The sequence below is a fragment of the Nannobrachium achirus genome, assembly GCF_963921795.1.
Source record: "Nannobrachium achirus genome assembly, chromosome: 15".
NCBI classification, from domain to species: Eukaryota; Metazoa; Chordata; class Actinopteri; order Myctophiformes; family Myctophidae; genus Nannobrachium; species Nannobrachium achirus.
In genome coordinates, this window is record NC_137822.1 from 10476296 (window position 1) to 10499346 (window position 23051).

At 42.2% G+C, this 23051-nt stretch overlaps 1 protein-coding gene and 1 long non-coding RNA gene across 2 annotated transcripts; both read left to right on the plus strand.

Annotated features, from left to right (window-relative positions):
- Positions 1–6525: 6525 nt before the first annotated feature.
- LOC308300094 lies at positions 6526–8369 on the plus strand. Its single transcript, XR_013962801.1, has 3 exons — positions 6526–6659; positions 7691–7877; positions 8278–8369. It is a non-coding gene; the product is annotated as an uncharacterized lncRNA (long non-coding RNA).
- A 1638-nt stretch (positions 8370–10007) lies between these two features.
- On the plus strand, positions 10008–11573 carry LOC308299596 (uncharacterized protein; the record flags this gene model as incomplete). The annotated part of the gene is made up of 1 exon (XM_080743391.1): positions 10008–11573. One exon carries the CDS (start codon positions 10008–10010, stop codon positions 11418–11420), a length of 1413 nt encoding a protein of 470 aa, XP_080599517.1. The 3' UTR covers positions 11421–11573.
- Between the last annotated feature and the right edge of the window lie 11478 nt (positions 11574–23051).

Below are 23051 nucleotides of genomic sequence, written 5' to 3' on the forward strand. Positions count from 1 at the left end.
CATATATTCTCTCTGTTTGTAGGCCTACTGTAACTAGAATGATTCAAATGTTATAAACAATGTCCATTGATGATTATTGACTAATAGAGGTTTGATAAACATATTGCTGCACAGTATGTGTTTTTACCCAGATTTTGGACCTGTTAATTGGTTGTAGAGTATATAATATTCAGGTACTCAAAGGAGTCCATGTTTAATCCAATTCATATATAACATCTGAGAAGAGTTGTTTCTGTATTTTAGTCCCTAGGTAGGTCTACAGAAAAAAAGGGAATGCACTCCCCAAACAAATCAGAGACACCCGCTCACCCCCTTCCTTCAAAACCGCCCTGAAAACCCACCTGTTCACAATTGTGAACAGTTTACTTTGATCTCAACTCTTGTTTTTGGTGTATTGCTTTTATTTTTTACCCTGTGTATATTGAGTTATACCATAACACTCCTGTGGGGGGCAGCAAGGCGCCTGATCCTGATCTGGTCTTCCTTAATTGTGATGTGAAGAAGAATATGGATCTATTCCACACAACATTAACCCGCCAACCCCGAAGAAGAGCAACAACAACAACAAGGGGGCAACGTGAAACTGGCGAATATAGGACTTCCGGTGTAGGAGCAGGCTAATATAAGACCTTCAAAATAAGATGTCAGTAATTAATGTTTGTAAAGACCGTACATTTATTTAAAAGAATACAATTACGATGTGTGTATTTTTAAATTGCTTATACTGGTGTACTTCAAAGTGCCCTAACAAGTTTTTACCGATTTAGATTGGCTATTGATCCCCAGTAAAATGGGTACTTAGACCATTTTCCATACAACTTCTGACCACAATGTGATAATTGCCACAATTAGCACCTTCTGTCAGTGGTGTAAAGTAACTAAGTAGGCCTACATGTAGGCTACGTGCAATTTTGAGGTATTTGTATTTTTACTCCACTACAATTTATTTTTAAACTTGAGTTACTAGTTACTTTGCAGATGTTTTATTGCAATACACACATTAAGAACTTTAGCCCTATTTAATACCTAGGCTATTTGAAAATAGCAGATCTACAAGCTCACAATGTGTCGCATCACAACATGTTGTGAGCTTGTAGATCTGCTATTTTAAAACATTTTGTACTTTTACTTTTGGTACTTTAAGAATATTTTGATGCCAATACTTTCATACTTTTACTGAATTTCATTTTGAATTCCAGACTTTTACTTGTAACAGAGTATTTTTTCTATATTGCAGTATTGATACTTTTACTTTAGTAAAACATGTGAGTACTTTTTTCCACCACTGTCATCTGCTGTTATCAGATGAATTTCTGATCCTGTTTTGCACTTTATCTGGATATCCTGTTTATTTCTGTGCATGTCTGCCTCAAGGCCAGGTTGCTATATGTAAAATTAATGTTAGCAAAATAAAGTGATTAAACAACAACAAAATATGCTCCAGATAATAATGGTGGATTGTGCAGCGTATATTATTTAACAACATGCTGGGCTCTGAAAATAGCAGATCTACAAATAAAGTCCCATTTTCGGACTCTAGTGGGCGCTGGACAGGAGACGGCTCTTTGCGTCTACACTTTGAACACACGCACACGTTCGGGGAGACCTCCTCTATCACACCACACTCTCCGCTAAGCCAGAGAGGTGTAAACTCTATTTCTGTTGGCTTTCCAGTGCAGCCACCTCCTCAAAAAAGTTACATTTTCAGACATTTTCAAACTCTAGTTGGCGCTGGAGAGCAGACGGCTCGCTGCGTCGGCACTTTGAACACATGCACACGTTCGGGGAGACCTCCTCTATCACACCAAACTCTCCGCTAAGCGGGAGAGGTGTAAAATCTATTTCTGTTGGCTTTCCAGTGCAGCCACCTCCTCAAAAAAGTGACATTTGCAGACATTTTCAAACTCTAGTTGGCGCTGGAGAGCAGACGGCTCGCTGCGTCGGCACTTTGAACACATGCACATGTTCGGGGAGACCTCCTCTATCACACCACACTCTCCGCTAAGCGGGAGAGGTGTAAAATCTATTTCTGTTGGCTTTCCAGTGCAGCGACCTCCTCAAAAAAGTGAAACTTTCAGACATTTTCAAACTCTAGTTGGCGCTGGAGAGCAGACGGCTCGCTGCGTCGGCACTTTGAACACACGCACGCGTTCGGGGAGACCTCCTCTATCACGCCACACTCTCCGCTAAGCAGGAGAGGTGTAAAATCAATTTCTGTTGGCTTTACAGTGCAGCCACTCGCTCCAAAAAGTGACATTTTCAAACTCTAGTTGGCGCTGGAGAGCAGACGGCTCGCTGCGTCGGCACTTTGAACACATGCACACGTTCGGGGAGACCTCCTCTATCACACCAAACTCTCCGCTAAGCGGGAGAGGTGTAAAATCTATTTCTGTTGGCTTTCCAGTGCAGCCACCTCCTCAAAAAAGTGACATTTTCAGACATTTTCAAACTCTAGTTGGCGCTGGAGAGCAGACGGCTCGCTGCGTCGGCACTTTGAACACATGCACACGTTCGGGGAGACCTCCTCTATCACACCACACTCTCCGCTAAGCGGGAGAGGTGTAAAATCTATTTTTGTTGGCTTTCCAGTGCAGCGACCTCCTCAAAAAAGTGAAACTTTCAGACATTTTCAAACTCTAGTTGGCGCTGGAGAGCAGACGGCTCGCTGCGTCGGCACTTTGAACACACGCACGCGTTCGGGGAGACCTCCTCTATCACGCCACACTATCCGCTAAGCAGGAGAGGTGTAAAATCAATTTCTGTTGGCTTTACAGTGCAGCCACTCGCTCCAAAAAGTGTCATTTTCAGACATTTTCAAACTCTAGTTGGCGCTGGAGAGCAGACGGCTCGCTGCGTCGGCACTTTGAACACACGCACGCGTTCGGGGAGACCTCCTCTATCACGCCACACTCTCCGCTAAGCAGGAGAGGTGTAAAATCTATTTCTGTTGGCTTTCCAGTGCAGCCACTCGCAAAAAGTGACGTTTTTACTTGGCAAAGGCAAAAAGCTGTGAGTAGGGATAATAAGTGGAAATGAGAATGAGAATGAGATGAGTATTTATTGATGGAAATTAAAACGACTTGCAAAAAAATGTTTCATGTGTTTGTCCTATCTTGGAATACTCCTCTGGAGTTTGGGATTCAGGTAACTTAAAGTGATCCCTGACTAATACGACAAATATGCCTTAATACATTATAATTGTCCTCTATAACTACAATGTAAAATTAAAAACACCTTAAATATTGTATTTCTTCTATAAATAGCTAATCTTTCACTCAATAGGGGACCTGCCCGTCGCACGTTGATGATGTCATAAATGTCATGTGTAATCTATCCCTATGGAATTTATGGCATGCATGTGCAAAAAAACACATTTGAAATATTTATTTGATGCTCATATTAAAGATCTATCTGTTAAAGAAAAAACAAAGCTTCGTAACTGGATAAGAGAAATTAGATAATTAGCCATCATCAGAAAGGCAATTCCCAAAAAATGGCTCCCATTTATTAACAACAGTATAATGTCCAGAGATGAAAATACTGATGCACGAATGGCTCTGACATGTTACACCTGTAAAACTATATATAGGCTGCTGTTAAAAGAAAAAATAACGACATCATATATGCAGGCATATTGGGAAGCTGTACTAGTTGAGTAAACATCATGTGGAGTAACGTATGGCGGCTACAAACTATAAAACTATCTCCAGATAGAAAATTGGCAGAGTTCAATTTAAAAATATTACATGGAATTCTCCCAAATATGTCAAACATGTATCTTATGTCTCATCTTAATGTCACATTTAGAGTAGAATTGTCAAACATTATTTTGGGTCTCAGTAGTACAACACCTAGAGACAGATATTGTATCAATTTGATTTTAACAATAGCTAAACTGTCCATCTTTAAAATGTGGATAAGGTACAATGATCACCAAAGGTTCTCTACAGAATTGAAGGCAATAATTAAAATGGATCTCTTGGTGGATGAGGCAAGAGGTAATGAAGCCTGGGCATATTTATTGTGGTTGTTGGATTAAACCCACATGGAATATTTTCTTTTGCTTTTTTAATCCTTTATCCTGCCTCCTCCTTTGTACAGTAGCCTATGTATATTTCCCATCTCCTTGTAAATATCCTTGTATATTATCTGGTGTGAGGTTTTTATGTATCCGTCTGCTCTCCAGCGCCAACTAGAGTTTGAAAATGTCTGAAAATGTCACTTTTTGGAGCGAGTGGCTGCACTGGAAAGCCAACAGAAATTGATTTTACACCTCTCCTGCTTAGCGGAGAGTGTGGCGTGACAGAGGAGGTCTCCCCGAACGCGTGCGTGTGTTCAAAGTGCCGACGCAGCGAGCCGTCTGCTCTCCAGCGCCAACTAGAGTTTGAAAATGTCTGAAAATGTCACTTTTTTTGAGTGAGTGGCTGCACTGGAAAGCCAACAGAAATTGATTTTACACCTCTCCTGCTTAGCGGAGAGTGTGGTGTGATAGAGGAGGTCTCCCCGAACGCGTGCGTGTGTTCAAAGTGCCGACGCAGCGAGCCGTCTGCTCTCCAGCGCCAACTAGAGTTTGAAAATGTCTGAAAATCTCACTTTATGAGCGAGTGGCTGCACTGGAAAGCCAACAGAAATTGATTTTACACCTCTCCTGCTTAGCGGAGAGTGTGGTGTGATAGAGGAGGTCTCCCCGAACGCGTGCGTGTGTTCAAAGTGCCGACGCAGCGAGCCGCCTGCTCTCCAGCGCCAACTAGAGTTTGAAAATGTCTGACAATCTCACTTTATGAGCGAGTGGCTGCACTGGAAAGCCAACAGAAATAGATTTTACACCTCTCTGGCTTAGCGGAGAGTGTGGTGTGATAGAGGAGGTCTCCCCGAACGCGTGCGTGTGTTCAAAGTGCCGACGCAGCGAGCCGCCTGCTCTCCAGCGCCAACTAGAGTTTGAAAATGTCTGAAAATCTCACTTTATGAGCGAGTGGCTGCACTGGAAAGCCAACAGAAATTGATTTTACACCTCTCCTGCTTAGCGGAGAGTGTGGTGTGATAGAGGAGGTCTCCCCGAACGCGTGCGTGTGTTCAAAGTGCAGACGCAGCGAGCCGCCTGCTCTCCAGCGCCAACTAGAGTTTGAAAATGTCTGACAATCTCACTTTATGAGCGAGTGGCTGCACTGGAAAGCCAACAGAAATAGATTTTACACCTCTCTGGCTTAGCGGAGAGTGTGGTGTGATAGAGGAGGTCTCCCCGAACGCGTGTGTGTGTTCAAAGTGCCGATGCAGCGAGCCGCCTGCTCTCCAGCGCCAACTAGAGTTTGAAAATGTCTGAAAATCTCACTTTTTTGAGGAGGTGGCTGCACTGGAAAGCCAACAAAAATAGATTTTACACCTCTCCCGCTTAGCGGAGAGTGTGGTGTGATAGAGGAGGTCTCCCCGAACGTGTGCATGTGTTCAAAGTGCCGACGCAGCGAGCCGTCTGCTCTCCAGCGCCAACTAGAGTTTGAAAATGTCTGAAAATGTCACTTTTTTGAGGAGGTGGCTGCACTGGAAAGCCAACAAAAATAGATTTTACACCTCTCCTGCTTAGCGGAGAGTGTGGTGTGATAGAGGAGGTCTCCCCGAACGTGTGCATGTGTTCAAAGTGCCGACGCAGCGAACCGTCTGCTCTCCAGCGCCAACTAGAATTTGAAAATGTCTGAAAATCTTACTTTTTTGAGGAGGTGGCTGCACTGGAAAGCCAACAGAAATAGATTTTACACCTCTCCCGCTTAGCGGAGAGTTTGGTGTGATAGAGGAGGTCTCCCCGAACGTGTGCGTGTGTTCAAAGTGCCGACGCAGCGAGCCGTCTGCTCTCCAGCGCCAACTAGAGTTTGAAAATGTCTGAAAATGTAACTTTTTTGAGGAGGTGGCTGTACTGGAAAGCCAACAGAAATAGATTTTACACCTCTCCCATTTAGCGGAGAGTGTGGCGTGATAGAGGAGGTCTCCCCGAACGCGTGCGTGTGTTCAAAGTGCTGACGCAAAGAGCCGTCTACTGTCCAGAGTCCAATTTATAAAGGCCATGCACTCCAGTGAACAGCATTTATCCATTTATAATTGTTTTATGTTATTAAAACTTTTTTTTTTAACCCAGCAACATAATTAACATTGTGTATGTTCGTGTAAATGCTTAATCTATATTTGGAATGTGCATATATTGGGAACATTTATCGTTTTTCAACATTTTTCAATTGGCTGAGGGGTACTCTTATTCTGAAGAAATATCCTTATATTCGCCAGCTTATATTCGCTAGTTTCACATAGACAACAACGGCAACATTAACCGAGTTAGGAATTTAATAGCAAATGTCCTCGTTTAGTCGTTTTAGATGTATTTCTGTCATCCCACCTATGATGACACAACGCGGTATAGGCTATATTTGAGTATCTTGGATGATTGACTTACATTTATCTCACTCAAAACTATGTTCAGCCACGAGACTTTCCATGTTCAGATGTGTGCTGTTATGGAGTCGCTGGTAGAAGCTGCTGTGGCGGAGATGAGGAGACTCCTGGAGCAATGTTCAACCATGAGCATGAGGAACACATGCTGTTTATCCCTGGACACACAGGAGAAGGACACTGGGACTCTGCAAGAGACTGGAACTCAACAGCTTAAAGCCATGACGGTACAGAGTTCATATAGAAGTATTAAGAAAAAAAAAATCACTCACAAAAATGAACACTTCTCATGGTATTACTGTATTTTATTGAAAAGCCAATTGTCTCTAAAGCAGTCGTGCAGTTACATTTATGCAGTTCCAGGAGCCTAGGGAGGGACTATAAGAGAAGATTTGTTTGATTGAAGCAATATTATTGCTTTTCTAAAACTGTACAATATGGCAACATGATAAATCATAGACATGTATCAATTAAAACTGTTCTTTATTTCACTAATAATTCACTAAGGTCTGCAAGAAAGGGGGTCCACCCTATGTTCCCCACTTCTCCCCCAAAAAGGTTCTATGTTCCCCACCCACACTCCCCACAAAAAGGTTCTATGTTCCCCTCTCAACCAAAAAAAGGATCTACTGTATCTTCCCCACCAAAAGGTATATGTTCCCAACTCAAATGCAGGAAATGGTGGGACATCTGGGCACTAAGAACATGGGGACAATCCTAATTTAGGTGCCCAGTTGCCCCCCCCCCTCGTCCAAATGCCCAGTCATAACAAAACTAAGTATGGTGTCCAGATGTCCCTAGTGCCCCGTCCCACTAGTATCCGTAATTTCTCCCCATTATTGGGTGTTTTGAGTTGTTATTAACAATTAGAAATGAATGTTTCCTGCATTTTTGGATGAGTGGGGAACATAGAACCTTTTTTTGAGGGGGTAAGTGGGGAACATACAATCTGGGGAACATAGGACCTTTTTTGGTTAAGCGGGGAACATGGAACCTTTTTTGGGGGGGTAAATGGGGAACATAGAACCTGGGGAACATAGGTACGGTCCCGCAAGAAAGTTATTCTTCAGCAACATTAGCAACAGTATTTATATCCATAGAGAAACTGAATCACGGTCTTACTTATTTTATTGTGACCAATGACCATTTTTTTTTTACTAATTTGGCATACAGAATCAGATACTTGTCTTCTATCTGGTGAAAATGTTCTTTTCTTCTATTTATTTTATTTTTATTTATTTTCTTCATAATTTTACAGAGTCAATTTGCATCCCTGATGGAAACATGGGCCAAAGGCGCGGTGGAGAAAATGTCACTGCTGTTGAAAATATCCATGTCCAAAGATGTGTCTCGTCCTGCTCCAAAGAAAAGAGGTGGTGTCAAATACAAGACATCAAGAAAGGCGGTCAAGCAAAGAGCGGGAGCAACGGATGGAGACAAAAAACGTAAGTACTGTAGGTACGCCTCAAAACACACTCACCCCCATTTTTACCATGCGCCAGCTATGTTTGGGGCAGGCATTCTTGTATTTGTACTGTAGGCTAACAACAAGCCTAGAACAATTTAGGTATATAGCCGTCCTCACTCTGGACCTGGAAGCGTTTTCCCCATTCATTTCATCCATAGACATTTCATAAAGTATTTATTTAAACGTCTTTTAAGCCTCTGACAAAGCCACCCCGGCTTGTGAGGAATCATGAAATGTCTATGGTGAAATGAATGGAGAAAACGCTTCCGGCACCAGAGTGAGGATGGGCGGGGCTTAAACTGCGATGCCCTAAAAGGAGTTGTGTCATTGTGTTCACCAAGAGAATAAAGGCACATTTTGTTGTGGTTTCTTTACAGAATCACTTCTCAAGGGCTCTTGTCAGAAGGGAAAGAAAACCGAGATAGAATTGGAAATAAAAAGAACGAAAAAAGAGGGCAACCAAGGTGAGTTAAGGCTGCAGCATACTACAATTGATGCCACTCTGTTTTTGACATGGGCAGGGCTTCCTGAACCTCAGAAGAAAGTCCAGTGTCAATTAAAGTGTTTTGGTGAAGCTCCAGCACTCCACTCTGGGTTCTGAACATTAGACCAGGGGTCCGGGACCCCCAGGGGGTCCTCAGAGTTAAAACAGGGGGGCCACCACATCTTTATATGATAGAAAGAAAAAAGAAAATCTCCTTTGTAGCCAGATTCTCAATGAGATTCTGAGAACAAGCACGAGGCGTTGTGAGCTTGTAGTTCTGCTATATTTGGCTAAAGGTTTGGTATAGAGGGGAGAAGTATTGACAGTTCAAGTGGTTAAAGGAGCTATAGTCAACTTTTTCATTGTAGGGCCGACACTTTGTTTACATCCTAGTCTATAGACTAGAATGTAAACAAAGTGTCGGTCTGACAATGGCCAAAATGATTATTCTATCATTATTTTACGCTTTTTGTGGTCATTTTTTAATAGAAACACATATATGAAGCTTATTTTTTTTATAAAATATTTTCGAAACATTATTTTTATTTTAGCATCCGTTTTTTAAGAAAAAGTTGACTAGCTCCTTTAAATATCTGAAAACACAAATTGACATGAATCCATAATACACTGATGATTGTGCTGTCAAACGATTACACTATATGGAATCTATGATATATGAAAAGGTTGTGGGGGTCCTTGCTTCATCTCTCTCTCTCTCAACTTAGGGATCCTTGGCCTGAAAATGTTGAAGCATTAAGACTGCAAAAACTGCTGAAATGATGATTTTACCACACATCTTTGCTGTTTCTATACATTAACCTCAGCTTCTGGTGACAAGCACTGTGGACTAAGCGTGTGTCATCTCTCCATTCGTTCATTGCCATCCGGTTGTGTTTGTAGTCAAGGACGTGCAGAGAATGTTAGAGGCAGGGGCTGAAATTTCTAAAAGGGCCTTTTGGTGAAAATATTGAAAATAGCAGACCTCCAAGCTCACAACGCGTCACAGTGTGACGCGTTGTGAACTTGGAGGTCGGCTATTTTCAGTACTTGATAGCACACTAAACTAAGCATCGAAAAGGCAATACTGGAGATGTGGCGTAACGATATGGATTTCTACACAGAGAGGGCAATTCTTTCAACATAAGATGATGCGTTCAAGTTCAGGAGAGTTTGGACAAGGCAATTCTCTTGAATGCTGCCATCAGGTATGGCATGGAAAGAGGGCATTTGCATTTCTTTCACCATAGTAAAAACTGCATTCATGATGTGGAGAGGGCACTTTTTACAGACGGATAAAAGGGAAGTGGCTCAATCCCCCTTTCATGTCTATGTGTGCACGTGCCTGTTTGTAGTCACTCAGAGAGAGATTATGGAGGGCTGTACCTCCTCCGACAACCTTTCTTAGAAAACGGCAAAAGCGCTCTTCTACTGAAGTTTATTTCAGATCTGCAGGCAACCACACAAAAATAGTATAAAAAATAAATGAAAACTAAAAAAGTGAGCTCTCAATGAAAGATTTTGAACCCTTTGTTTTATTTAATTTCTTTTAATTTTACAGGTGAGGGACCTGATGGCACACAGAAAGATGATTCTCAGTCTCGTCACATTGTGTTTGTAATACCCATGTGGCCTGAACAGGGAGAAAAACAAGAAGTTGCTGCTGCTTCCCAGCCTCCAACTGAAAAAGATGCTGCTACTTCCCAGCCTCCAACTGAAAAAGAGGAACTTCAGGCCACACAGGTAGTAGAAGAAACACAAGAAGAAGTTCATACAGATTTACAGCCTTCAAATAAAGAACAGGAACTTCAGGCCACACAACCTGTCTCAGAATTGAACGGCGAGGATTTTGCTGACTTGGGCACTGACTTGACTTGCACAACCCAAGAATTAACTGCAGACGCAGACAAGAGCAAAAAGAAAACGGAGCTAATTAAGTGTCCTTGTTGTGAAAAGATCTTTGCTCTAAAGTGTTTCTTTGACAGACACTTTTTGAGTCATTCTAAACCCCACTTGTGTTCTCAGTGTGGCAAGCGTTTCGCCAGACCAGAGGGGCTGGTGGCACATTCGCGGAAACACACCGGAGAAAAACTGTTCAAATGCACTGAATGTGGGACGGGTTTTGCCTATAGAAGTACATATCACAGACACATGAATCAGCACAAATGCAAGAAAACTCAATTGTGCACTCAGACATGCACATTTTGTGATGCCGAGTTTACAGGGAAATTAGCATTTCAGCGGCATAAGTGTTCAGCGTTGGAGAAGACATTCCGCTGTTCTCTCTGCGCCAGGACCTTTGAGTGTAGACAAAGCCTGGCTGATCACGAGAATCTCCATTCGGGAGAAAGAGATTATGTTTGTGAAATGTGTGGCGAACGTTTCTTCTCCTCCTCATCGTTGTCCACACACAGGGTAACTCATCTTCAGCAGGATCATTGCTGTGATGAGCTAGGACTGGGCTGCAGCGACTCGAGCGTCTTGCAAAGCCACCTGAGCAAGCACACGGGAGAGAAGCTGTTTACTTGTGACGTATGTGGCAAAGGCTGTAGTCACCAGAGTGCTCTCAATCACCACATGCTTACCCACACTGGGGAGCGGCCTTATGTCTGTGAGACGTGTGGCAAAAGGTGTGCTCACGCGAGTGCACTTCAGAACCATATGAGAGTCCACAACGGACAGAAGCCAGGGCGACGCCCGGTTTGTGACGTATGTGGCAAAACTCTCAGCAGCATGACCAAACTTAAATTTCACATGAGCGTACACACGGGGGACAAACCCTACAGCTGTGATCAGTGTGGCAGACGGTTTCGGAACCCGAGCAATCTCAACAAACACCGCGTGACGCACACGGGCGAGAAATTGTACGGTTGCAACATTTGCGGCCGAAGGTTCACTGCGGCTAGCAGCCTGAGGGGTCACAGGCTTCTCCATACAGGAGAAAGGCCCTATCAGTGTCCCATTTGTGGTCAGAATTTCAAATATCACCAGCGTGGTGAATTCAAGAAACACCAAAAGACTCACATTCCCCCACAGTAAGTACAGTATATATAGCATATAAATATCACTCTCATTAGGCTGTAATTCTGCACAACAGTCATGAAGATAAGATCTGGCATTGATATGGTACACCTAATGGCTCACAAAAAGCACTGATTTCTCGATTACCACCGCCTGCACGCCACCTACACACTGGAGAGATCAGGTTATTGGGAAAAGTCCATTTTCTGACATTGGCAGAATGTCAAATGGTCACTTAGCTGCTCTACTCTTTCAGATATGTACAGAGTTTACAGCATTTACTGGTGATTCCATTAAAGTGAATTCATCAGAGATATTTTGTGTCCCTACTGACCCAAATATTGACGATTAAAATACCCAGAAAGTGTGCTACAGTAGCTCTTCCCAATTCCAGGTGTTTGATTCGATAATACGAATACAGGCAGCCAAATGAATACATAAACTAACCTGCACCTTTGACTTTTAATATGTGTTTTTGACCTCGTTAACATGATGAAATGGATCTCTATACATTATAACATCGCTGCTGGCAACCTTGTACTGTATGTCCATGAACCTTGTGTGTTCCAATAGAACCAATGTTGTTATTATTAGGTCACAGGCTCTTGTTAATACTTTTAATTGGTTCTATATTGATAGAATCCAGACAGAGACTGAACCACTTGGTGTCCCTATTTTGGGCTAGTCATTGTTATTCATTCATTTCTTTGGAAAAATAGCAGTATAAAATAACGCATTAGCAAATAAAACAAGATTTCTGACCGTTGGTGTACAACATGTGCAACCATAGAAATATTTTTATACCTAAATAAGTAAATTCACAATCACTGACACTGAAGTGCCCTTATAAGTCATTATGTGATGGACGATGGCAATTATGAATGTGCTTTTGTCACTGGAATAAATATTAAAAAACTTAAACAGAAATATATTCTTTCATGATGTCTATTTTGCTGACTCTATACAGCTGATTTAATCTGTGTTATAAATTATTTTAATAGCATGGGTATTTAATAATTCACAGAGTTTCATTATCTGAATTAGCTTGTTTGTGTCCAAGGAAGAGGATCAGACAGCATTCTGTTGTTCTATGGTAATTGTGGTCACCCTAACTATTTGTATAGTATTGTGCCTCAGTAATTTGACCAAGGGCACTTTACCAATTTTCAGTACTTTTACCTCTACTCTACTACATATCAGAGGCAAATATTATAGCATACTTTTACACTACAATGATTTAAAAAAATATATGTTGATACCAATACTTTTGTAGTTTTAGAACATAGTACATTTTGAATTTCATACTTTTACTTGTAACAGAGTGTTTCTACATTGCAGAATTTATACTTTAGTTTTACTTAAGTAAAAAAATATACCCTACAAGTCAAAAGTTTGGACACAGCTTCTCACACCCATTGAACAAAAGCTGTGTCCAAACTTTTAACTGGTAGGTATATACTTTTTCTACCACTTTATACTAAGGGTGACCTGACCAGGTATCCTAAAAAGGTGTGATGATTTGGTGAGTCCCGAAATACAAGCAGTTGTCCAAAAATCCTGTCCTATTTGTATTTTAATTTTTGTATTATTCACTTATAAATAGAAAAATAATTATTAAAAAATGTGTTCATGAGTGTGACTGTGTGAGTAATTAGAAATGGATTATAAAATGTAAAACGCAGTTTTCCGCAAAACCCCAAAAGTGAGTCAACACTGCCCTCTAGTGCTGAGATTGAGAAGTATAACAACTGCTAGGGACATCAGTGTCGCACAAGAAAGAAAAGAACGTGTGTTCTGGACTGAGTACGGAGCCATTACGCCTACGGGTATGAAATATACGCAAAAAATGTAATTCAAACTAAGTTTAAATCAATATAGGCCTATATAATCTACCACAGAAGGAAAGAACCCGCCGAAGATGTATTAGACCAGATAGGAGGATTGTTTCAGTGTGGCTTTGACAAGACCAAAAGGAGGGAGAACTCTGTCTGAACTAACTAAACCCACGAGAAGATTGTTATTTCCACAGAGGTATAAATAGTTCGGTTAGAAAATGGTTATTTGTTATCAGGCTAGTTGGATGGTTTGCAGATGGATCATCATCTGTCCATTTTATAGGGTTTAGGGGATTCGTGTTCATCATCTCTCCTACAGGCCCATCCCAGACAAGTGGGCAAGGGTGGAAACTCCCCCCTTTTGCTAATTTGGCTGCGCCATTCAAAAAAGGCGGGCAAAGCTTCAACACAACAGGGTGCATATTAATATTAAGCTTTTAATAGGCCTAGATAAAATTGACAAAAACACAGATAGAGACAAAAATGGGATGCGAACATCTCGAGGCCCATACAGAAAATGTTGCAATATATTATAGCCAATATTTTCCAGACTCTACCCTCAGGAGGAGTCCTCGCATAGTATTGGGAGCCTTCACTTTGGACAATGGGTGAATTAGGCTAATGAATGAACATTGAAATGATGTGAGAAAGACACAGAGGTGGAACACGGCCAAACCAGAGACCAGACCATGCAAAGAAGAAAAACAGATGCCAAGGCGAATTATGTGATGACCAGATGCCTGCCCACATCAACGTGAGTCACAAATGCGCAATGCCATTTATAACCTACCGGTCCTACTCCTAATTACCTAATATCTATTCTTGATATTCTGTTAATTTCTATTCTGTTTTGGTTTTGCCATTTAATTAGTCATTCATGGTCTTGTTGTTAAGCACCTGTGCGGGCCTTGCCATGCTCTGTGTTGCACGTGTTTGCCTATTAGGCCTACTTCAAAGTTCAAACTGTGGGTTGGCCTTATTGCACTACTTCTGGATAGTAGTGCTTTTGTCATAATTAATTGGTTATTATGGTCAGCTTGTTAATATAGGCTATTATGCACAGCAGACACAAAAAAGAGTACTAAATACTCCTTTCTTTTCTTTTTGCAAAGACCCCCATAACTCTGAGTGTACAAATATGGGTCCATTTGGTTCCATTTGTACACACTCAGTTACACACCTTTTAAGGGGTCATTTTGAACCCCCAAGGAACCACAAGGGTCCCTGGACCACACTTTGAGACCCACTGTAGCATAGTGTTTCCACTTTCCAGTGAGGAACAGTTTGACCAGAATGGAACAGAGCCTTCATTAGTATTACACCTGTGAAGGAAGTGAGAAGAGACCCAACTTCTCCCCATAAATGGCTGCTGTGCACATACTAGCCTGTTGCACTGTGCCCCTGGACATAGTGCCATGTGCTTGTAGGCCTACTGTGTGTGCAATGTGCATCATGATGTGCCTGTGTTTTTGGCCGCCGTGCCATGCTCTATTCTATTCTATTCTATCATCATATTGCCTTACCTATTCTGCTATTTTGTTGAGCACCTGTGCTGGTTGTGCGTCTACTCTGTCTGGACTCAGTGCCATGCTGCATCATGTGTGACTGACTTTGTGTCACAGTGCCTGCTGCCTGTGTTTCTGGCCACCATGCCATGCTCTGTGTATATGTGTAGGCCTATAGACCAGGGTTCTTCAACGTTTTTCAGGCCAAGGACCCCCTATCTGAGAGAGAGAGGAAGCAGGGAATCCCCCCATACACACCTCCACACACTACATTGTATAAAATTGGGGTGCAGATTAAACCGTTTCATAGATTTCATTAGATAGCTTCATAGACTTGTTTGACACAGCATCATGTTAATGTGTGTTTTCAGACATTTTAAATTGTTGTCAATACTTTGTAAACCTGACCTTTCACTCGTATGCTTTTTACCCTTCTACGCCAAAAACCTCTTTGCCAAAAATAGACAAATCTGTTATTTTTGTCTAAAGTTCTCCTCAGGATGCTAGGGTTCAAGTAAAAAAGAAAGAAGTTTAAAAAAAATCCTATCACACAAAGTTTTGGTGGCTCTTAGGACCTAGGGGTCTCGAACCCCCTGTTGAAGACTCCTGCAATATGTGATTCTAATCTATTCTTGCTGTCCCAATTAATTCCATCATTCCATTCCAATTGAAATGGATTTATAAAGCACATTAGTGTTTCATCCTGTGTGACATTATCCACTAGATAGCAGTATAGGATAATATCCTTCCAGAATTCCAGAGTGTGTGGGGGCTATATAGAATAAAATGTGTTCATTGTGCAACATATTGCACACGGAGGATATTTAGTGCGTGCATGGGGGAGATTCCTGAGAGAGTCCTGGGGCGCATTCATAAGTTCTGTATTGTTTTATTGTGCAATTATTTGTATTGGAACTGCATTATTGGGGGTCTATGTGTTATGTTATTATTTCATGTATTTATTTATTCCCTTTAGATTACCAGCGTTTATTTGGATAACAAAATTGGGGTGAGTGATGGTGGAAGCAACATATCCATAATACATGCAGGGCAATGCATACAGTATGAGTTGCTTGAGATGAGTTGGTTTAAGATTGTTTCCCCCCCACATCTGAAAATGTTTTGTGCCAGGTGTATGTTGAAAATATAAATATTATATATATATATATATATATATATATATATATATATCCTATATAAAAGAAAGTCTTTGTTATAGCTACACTCAGGGGTCATCAATATGTCCGAGCAGAGAGGGAAGCACGCACATCTCCAAAAATGTTTCAGGTGCTGGACCAAAAAATACACACCATAGGAAGAAGGGAAGTCCGCACACTGTTCTTGTAGCTCCAGCGACAATTTTATTGAGGAGAAACAACGTTTCGACCCGAGGGTCGAAACGTTTCTCCTCAATAAAATTGAGCTACAAGAACAGTGTGCGGACTTCCCTTCTTCATCAATATGTCCGGACATGGACAAACGTGTCCATGTTAAAGACTTCATCTTGTCCGTGACAATTTTCAGTTTTACGCACCATTATTATTATTATAATGTTCCTATTTTGATAATAAGACACAATTACTGAATGCCAGTCTCCAGGTTTTCTTCAGAATATATGTATGACACTGATTTACGACAACTATGGCACATTATGAGTCCACTAGTACTCAAATGTTTTATTTGCAAAGACCCCCATAACTCTGAGAGTGTATAAATGTGTACATTTGTACACTGTCAGAGTTACAGACCTGTTATGGTCATTCAGGGCTATCTCTTTGTGTTTCTGGTATTTGTCCGCCCATGGCAAAAATGGAATTAGCATGATGATGACCCCTGGCTACCCCTTCTGAGAAGATACTCGCCTATAATGACCGGGGTCCGCTCAATATGCCGACGGGCCGCTGTTCCGACTAGCGTCGGCAGGTTACTTACTTGTTACGGTTACTGAGGTTAGGTTTAGGGTTAGAGTTAGGGTTAGTTTTTTTACTGTCGGAATACCGGCCCGTCGGCATATTGATGCGGACCCATAATGACCATAGCCCAAACAATAAGTCTTTATTGCCATCTATAACTTTTGGGTCCTACCTGAGATTCGAACCCTGGTAACCCGCGTGAGCAGCATCTTATTTTTATTATTTCAATGTTAAGCTATAACGGAATGCCTCTTTGCAGGGGTTGAATTGAGCTTTGACCTTCCTGCAATACCACCTGTCAAGCAGGAGTGGCCCTAACCGACCACAGAATCTAAATTTCACCATATTAGTAAAATTGTACAGTATTTGCATAATCTAGCATAGATATTGGTCAAAAATATGTTTTATTTACCCCCAAAAAGTGATGGCTTTAGCAACCTCCTTGAATTATTTCTGTCATTGAAAGTTTTAGCTTCCTCTGGGTTATTTATTTGAGGCACCAGTGACAAGAACAGACAAATCTAATTGGCAGTGAGGTCACATCTCTCTCTCTCTCTCTCTCTCTCTCTCTCTCTCTCTCTCTCTCTCCCCCCCCCCCCCCCCCCTCTCTCTCGATTTGTGGACACACTGCGTGAGTCCCAACATGCGGTCAAAAATCAGGCAGCCACAACAATGTCGTAACAGCAGAAACGTGTCCTCTCACATAGTTCAAACCAAACCTTCACCTCGCATGAAACGTGATTCCTGAAGAGCCTGGTGTTGCCTCCATGCCCGCCATGTGCCTGTTATCTCTGTAACTGTATTGGGGCTGCAACTATCAATTACTGCCACAGACGAGATATGACAGTCATTACTTTTGACAGACTGCCAAAGACATAGGATTGAGAGTCCATTGTTGGCCACGAGAGGGAGCTGTTCACCAAGCTATGGAGTTCCTGGCTTCTCTGTGAGACTGCACATGTTGTCAATCACTGTGACGTGTGTGTGTGTGTGTGTGTGTGTGTGTGTGTGTGTGTGTGTGTGTGTGTGTGTGTGTGTGTGTGTGTGTGTGTGTGTGTGTGTGTGTGTGTCTCTCATTGACTCATTTTCTAAACACTGTCTGGAGCAGCCTGCATTCACGATCTAACTTTACATGGGATTATCGAAACTGGACAATTTCTTTATGGATAGATGGATCAATTGGATCGAAGCATTTTATTCTATAATAGTGAAAAACTCAAAAAATGCTGGCAGAAAATGATAAATAAATAAACTCTTGCAGTAAACGAGTTAAGCATAACCGTTGGACCTGCAATGAGTTAATACGCCACATAATTCCGTGTTTACTCCTTATAATTATTATTACAGGTATTATATTTTTGGGGGATTTCTTGCCTTTATTGATAGGACAGTAAGACTGATGGGAAATGGGGAGAGAGACAGGGAGTGACATGCAGCAAACGTCATCGTGATTGGGATACGAACCCGCAACGCGCTGTTAGGCATCAGAGCCTATGTGGTATGCACCTGGACCGCTAGGACAGCGGGCACCCCCCAGAATTCTGTGTTTTTCACGGGGATTAGAATCATGACGGCACGCATACAATATTTCCTTGAATGCACAGTGTGGATAAAAATGCACAGACGGGAGTGGTGTGAGTGTGCGAGTGTAGTTCTTTGAGGTACGAGTACGACTGATTTGTACTTGGTTGCACGCTGGGTTTGATGCAGGCTTCAAAGGTCAGGAAGGGATTAAACTTGAAGCCCAAGTTGGAGAGTGATGGGCAGTGATGTGATGCTCAGGTTGGAGGATGATAGGAAGCATATCATCGTCACTGTCAGGCAGAAATCTCCAGAAGTCTCCAGTAGGACATGTGTCATCTTTTTATGTTCTTTCATAAATGAATACCCTATTTCAGGGGTCTTCAATGTTTTCAGGCCAAGGGCCCCTTAGTTGAGAGAGAGATGAAGCAGGGAGCCCCACAACCTGTTCATAGATTCCATATAGTTTCATTGTTTGACAGCACGATCATCAGTGTATTTTGGAATCATGTCAATTTGTTTTTTCAGATATTTAACCACTTGAACTTTGAATACTTAGTAAACTTGACCTTTCACTCTGTACTTAGTCTGCTCTTTTTCCCCTCTATACCAAAGCTCTTTGCCAAAAATAGCCGATCTACAAGTAGATCTGTAACTGTAGATCGGCTTTTTTTGGCTAACGTTCTTGGAATATGGACGCTAGGGTTCAAGTGGTTAATATAAAAAAGGGGAAAAAAAAGTTTCTATCACTCAAAGATTTGGAGGACCCCCTGTAGTAACTCTGGGGACCCCCTAGGGGTCCCCTGTTGAAGACTCCTGCCCTATTTCATACCTTGTTATATGACAGTGTTGCACAAAAGCAGCAGAAATAGCCAATCTACAAGCTCACAACACAACTGATCTGCTATAGTTTCGTAATTTTTGGAAAACTATGAAACTGTTTGAAAGGTTTTGTCCTTATAATGGCATGCCCAAACCAGGGGCAAAAATGTGTGTGTGTGTGTGCACACCTCATTCCCTGAAATAAGTCTGAATGTGTGCACTGGCATATCTCTGCTGTCGGGCCAAAACCTCCTAACTCCAAAATGTAAATTTTAGGGAAAATGAGCTCAAGTGGAGTTAGGAGGTTTTGACTGAAGGCCTTTTTTTACTGCTTTTCATTGGTTCAATATTATTTACACCAAAGGGTATTCAATAGAAAAAGGAAAAAAAAAGAGGGCCAATCGGGTGGAGTTAACTGGTTTGGCAGAAAGTGTGTAGTTAGGAGGTTTTGACCCAAGCACTTTTTACTACTTTCCATTGGTTCAATAGTATTATACAAAAACCTCAAAAATGGAGTTAAGAGGTTTTGGCCAGACAGTGACAATATAATGTTTAAAGGGGTAGAACTTCCACCCCTGTGTAAAGGCCACTTTTAACCGCACAGATTCGGCGACGATTCGGTGGCGGAAGGCGGCGGAAAGCGTCTGTTGCCGAACGGGAGCTCATCGTCAGGTTTTCGGCAGCGGGTCGGGAACCTTATCGACCGAAAACTGGAAAACTGGACTTGCTCAGTTTTGTTCAGTCGCCCTCGCCGTCGGTAAGATTGAGGGAGTTGTAGAATAGTTTACTACTGCTCCAAAACCAAGCCAAAACAAGCCAGAGACATTTTCCCGTCGCATATTTTTACTAAATACCATATTCTCAATCTCAACTCTCAATTCCTATTCCAATCGGATCCAAAGCAAAGCTAGTAGTAGGCTAGTAATAGTCCATCAAGTGCCCGTGTTGTTGTTTTCTTTTTTTCCCTCCTCTGCACGGAGAACAGAGCTGCCTCCGGCCGGGTTAGGGTTGCCAGATTCTGTGAGTGAAATACGCGACCAGGTCTATGAAAATAAGCCCAAAAGCGCGACCAGTTTCACCTCTGAACTCTATTACATTAGTTATTTTATAAAATAATGTTGAAAGCAAGGCCAAATAAGCAACTACACTTCAGAAACAAGCCCAAACAAAAGCAACCCACACAACTAGCAACATTATAGGAAAACAGGATCAACGTTGCTTATAAGGAGCAGACCTGGCACCACTGCCATACAGTAACTACAGTCGGCGTCGTCTGAAAAAAATAAAAAAAAAAATAAGTGCTTAGTTTTTTGCAGTTCTTTGCAGTCTGTGTACAGTCAGAAGGAGTCTCCTGTAGGCTGTTTGGTGTGTAGACACCTTAAGTCAGTGCCCAAAAGTCTGCACACACCACTGGCGGCACCCATGGTGCCAAAAAGTAGAGCCTTGGTTTTCGCCGCAGTCCAACAGAGGTATACGTCCTGCCTCCCTCACCCATGCACTTATCTCATCAACGCAGCATTCATTCAAGCATAATGTAGGCAGTTGGGGGGTATGGATAATAGGTAATGGAGTTGGCCAAATTGAATCAGCAAACATATGGACATTAGTCAGTTACACTCCACCTCTAGGCCATCCTGCCGCCCTGCCGGACTGACCTCCAGCGTCTTCTTGGTCGCTCAGTGACACCCGGTGCACGGCTTTGATGAATGGCACGTCAGTCGAAGGGTCACTGCCCTGATCATCCATTGGAGGCCCGACGGTGACAGCGAGGGCACCCAATGGAAACCCGCGATGGTAGATTGATGAACTGGGGGGATGGGCGAACGGCCAATCGCCATGCAGCAGGAGCCATAGCTAATGTCCGCACGGATGGATAGATGGATACGCTACGTAGATGGATGGCTGCAGTGTCTGGCGTGTTGGAGCAGCATGCTGTGTACGCTCTCTCAGTCCCCAAATCAATGTGTGTTGTCTGATCAGTATGCTGCTGTGTGTGTGAGTGTGCGCCCGTGCGTACTTGTATTCCTAAATTTGTGTTGCACAATTGGAGAAATAGACATTGTGGGGACACGTTTCCTGCTCCTCACAAGATAAATGGTTGTTTTTATTTTTAGGAAAAGATTCAGGTTTGGGGTTGGATTAGGCAGGGTGGCAAAATCTCAATATTTTTACGTCCCATTAGTTGGGAACTTATAGGTTTGGTTTTAGGGTTAGGTTTAGGCATAGCTATACGGAGGTTAGGGTTTGGGTTAGGTTTAGGCATAGTAGCATTCACCAGGTTAACATTCACCAGGTTAGCATACACCAGCGTCGGCAGGTTAGCATTCCAGGTTAGCATTCACCAGCGTTGAACTAATGGGACGTCAAACTAAATTGCATCGTAATATCGACATACTCCCAGCAGGGTTGGGGTAGGAGTTATGCCTGATTTTTAAGCTTTTTTGCATACATGTGTGTGTGTGTGTGTGCGTGCGTGCGTGCAGTGTGCATGCACATGTGCGTGTGTGCGCGTGTGTGTGTGTGTGTGTGTGTGTGTGTGTGTGTGTGTGTGTGTGTGTGTGTGTGTGTGTGTGTGTGTGTGTGTGTGTGTGTGTGTGTGTGTGTGTGTGTGTGTGTAACGTGATCAATCAGTGCTTGGGGCCACCTAACACTGACATGGAGACTGTGACCTTGGCTGGACACCATTAATTAAAGCTCAGTGGAAGCTGGCATGCTGCCCCTTCACATGTGGACTGGCTTCATCACTCAATGGCAGTATTTGGCACCATTCAAGTGTCAAAGGTATATGGAAATATGACCGTAATATTTAATTATGCCGGATTAATCATTTGTTTATGATTTACAGCAATTCGTCTGATGTAGCTAATATCAACATGTGGGCTGCATTGTGAGGCGTGATGACATGTTGCACATAGACAGATGAACTGCTGTAGGCTGTTTACTGTAGATGTGTGTCAGTTTTACTGTATGTGAATGACTGTCCCAGCCACTGTTGTATGTCTTGATTATGAATTGAATACATCCAGTAGAACCATGATGGAAACAAGCCAACATTGCTTGCTCTACTGTTTTGCAAACCGTTAATAAAGTATTCCATCAGCTAGGGCTGTCACAATTATTACATAATCGTCTAATCGCAATTATTTGACATATATCGCAAATATTTTCGTCATAATCGTGAATGTTGAGAAATGTTCATCCATTTACAAACATTTTCAGAAATAGTGGAAATAGCCGATCTACAAGCCGATCACAACGCATCGCGATGCGTTGTGAGCTTGTAGATCGGCTATTTCCACTATCGGGCTGTCACAATTATTACATAATCGTCTAATCGCAATTATTTGACATATATCGCAAATATTTTCGTCATAATCGTGAATGTTGAGAAATGTTCATCCATTTACAAACATTTTCAGAAATAGTGGAAATAGCCGATCTACAAGCCGATCACAACGCATCGCGATGCGTTGTGAGCTTGTAGATCGGCTATTTCCACTATCATTGTTATTTTTTAAGTAGAAAGTTGTCAAATATGTCAGTAATTTCTTTGTATATTTATGTTATGTGTCATATCTGCCATGTGCAACTTCTTAGCCTAAAAGCCGAACAGAAATGTAATTATCAATGACAAAAGCACATTTAAATCGTTAATAATAATGTCATATCGTGACAGCCCTACCATCAGCCATCAATGACTAAAACTAGTCAGACGACGTATAGACTGTACAGCACTACAAAATCACCTCTGTAGTGCTAACCGAACGTCCATCACGTGATTTCACATGTTTGGCAATAATGGAACGCCGGTGATGAAGCTGTAGCTCCAGAATCAATGCATTTTCAGAGCAAATGTGCCACGGGCCCCGATGATGTATTAATTCTTCCTGTGGGTCTGCATGATTAAAGCGAGGCTTCATTTTATTGATTGACAGGTAAAGGTCAGAGTGGGAGTGAACAGCCACCCTGGAGGTTTTGCGGGAGGGATGGAGTGGTATTTCATGTGGAGAAATCAAAACAAAAGCCTGTAAATGAGCCCCTATTGGCTGATAT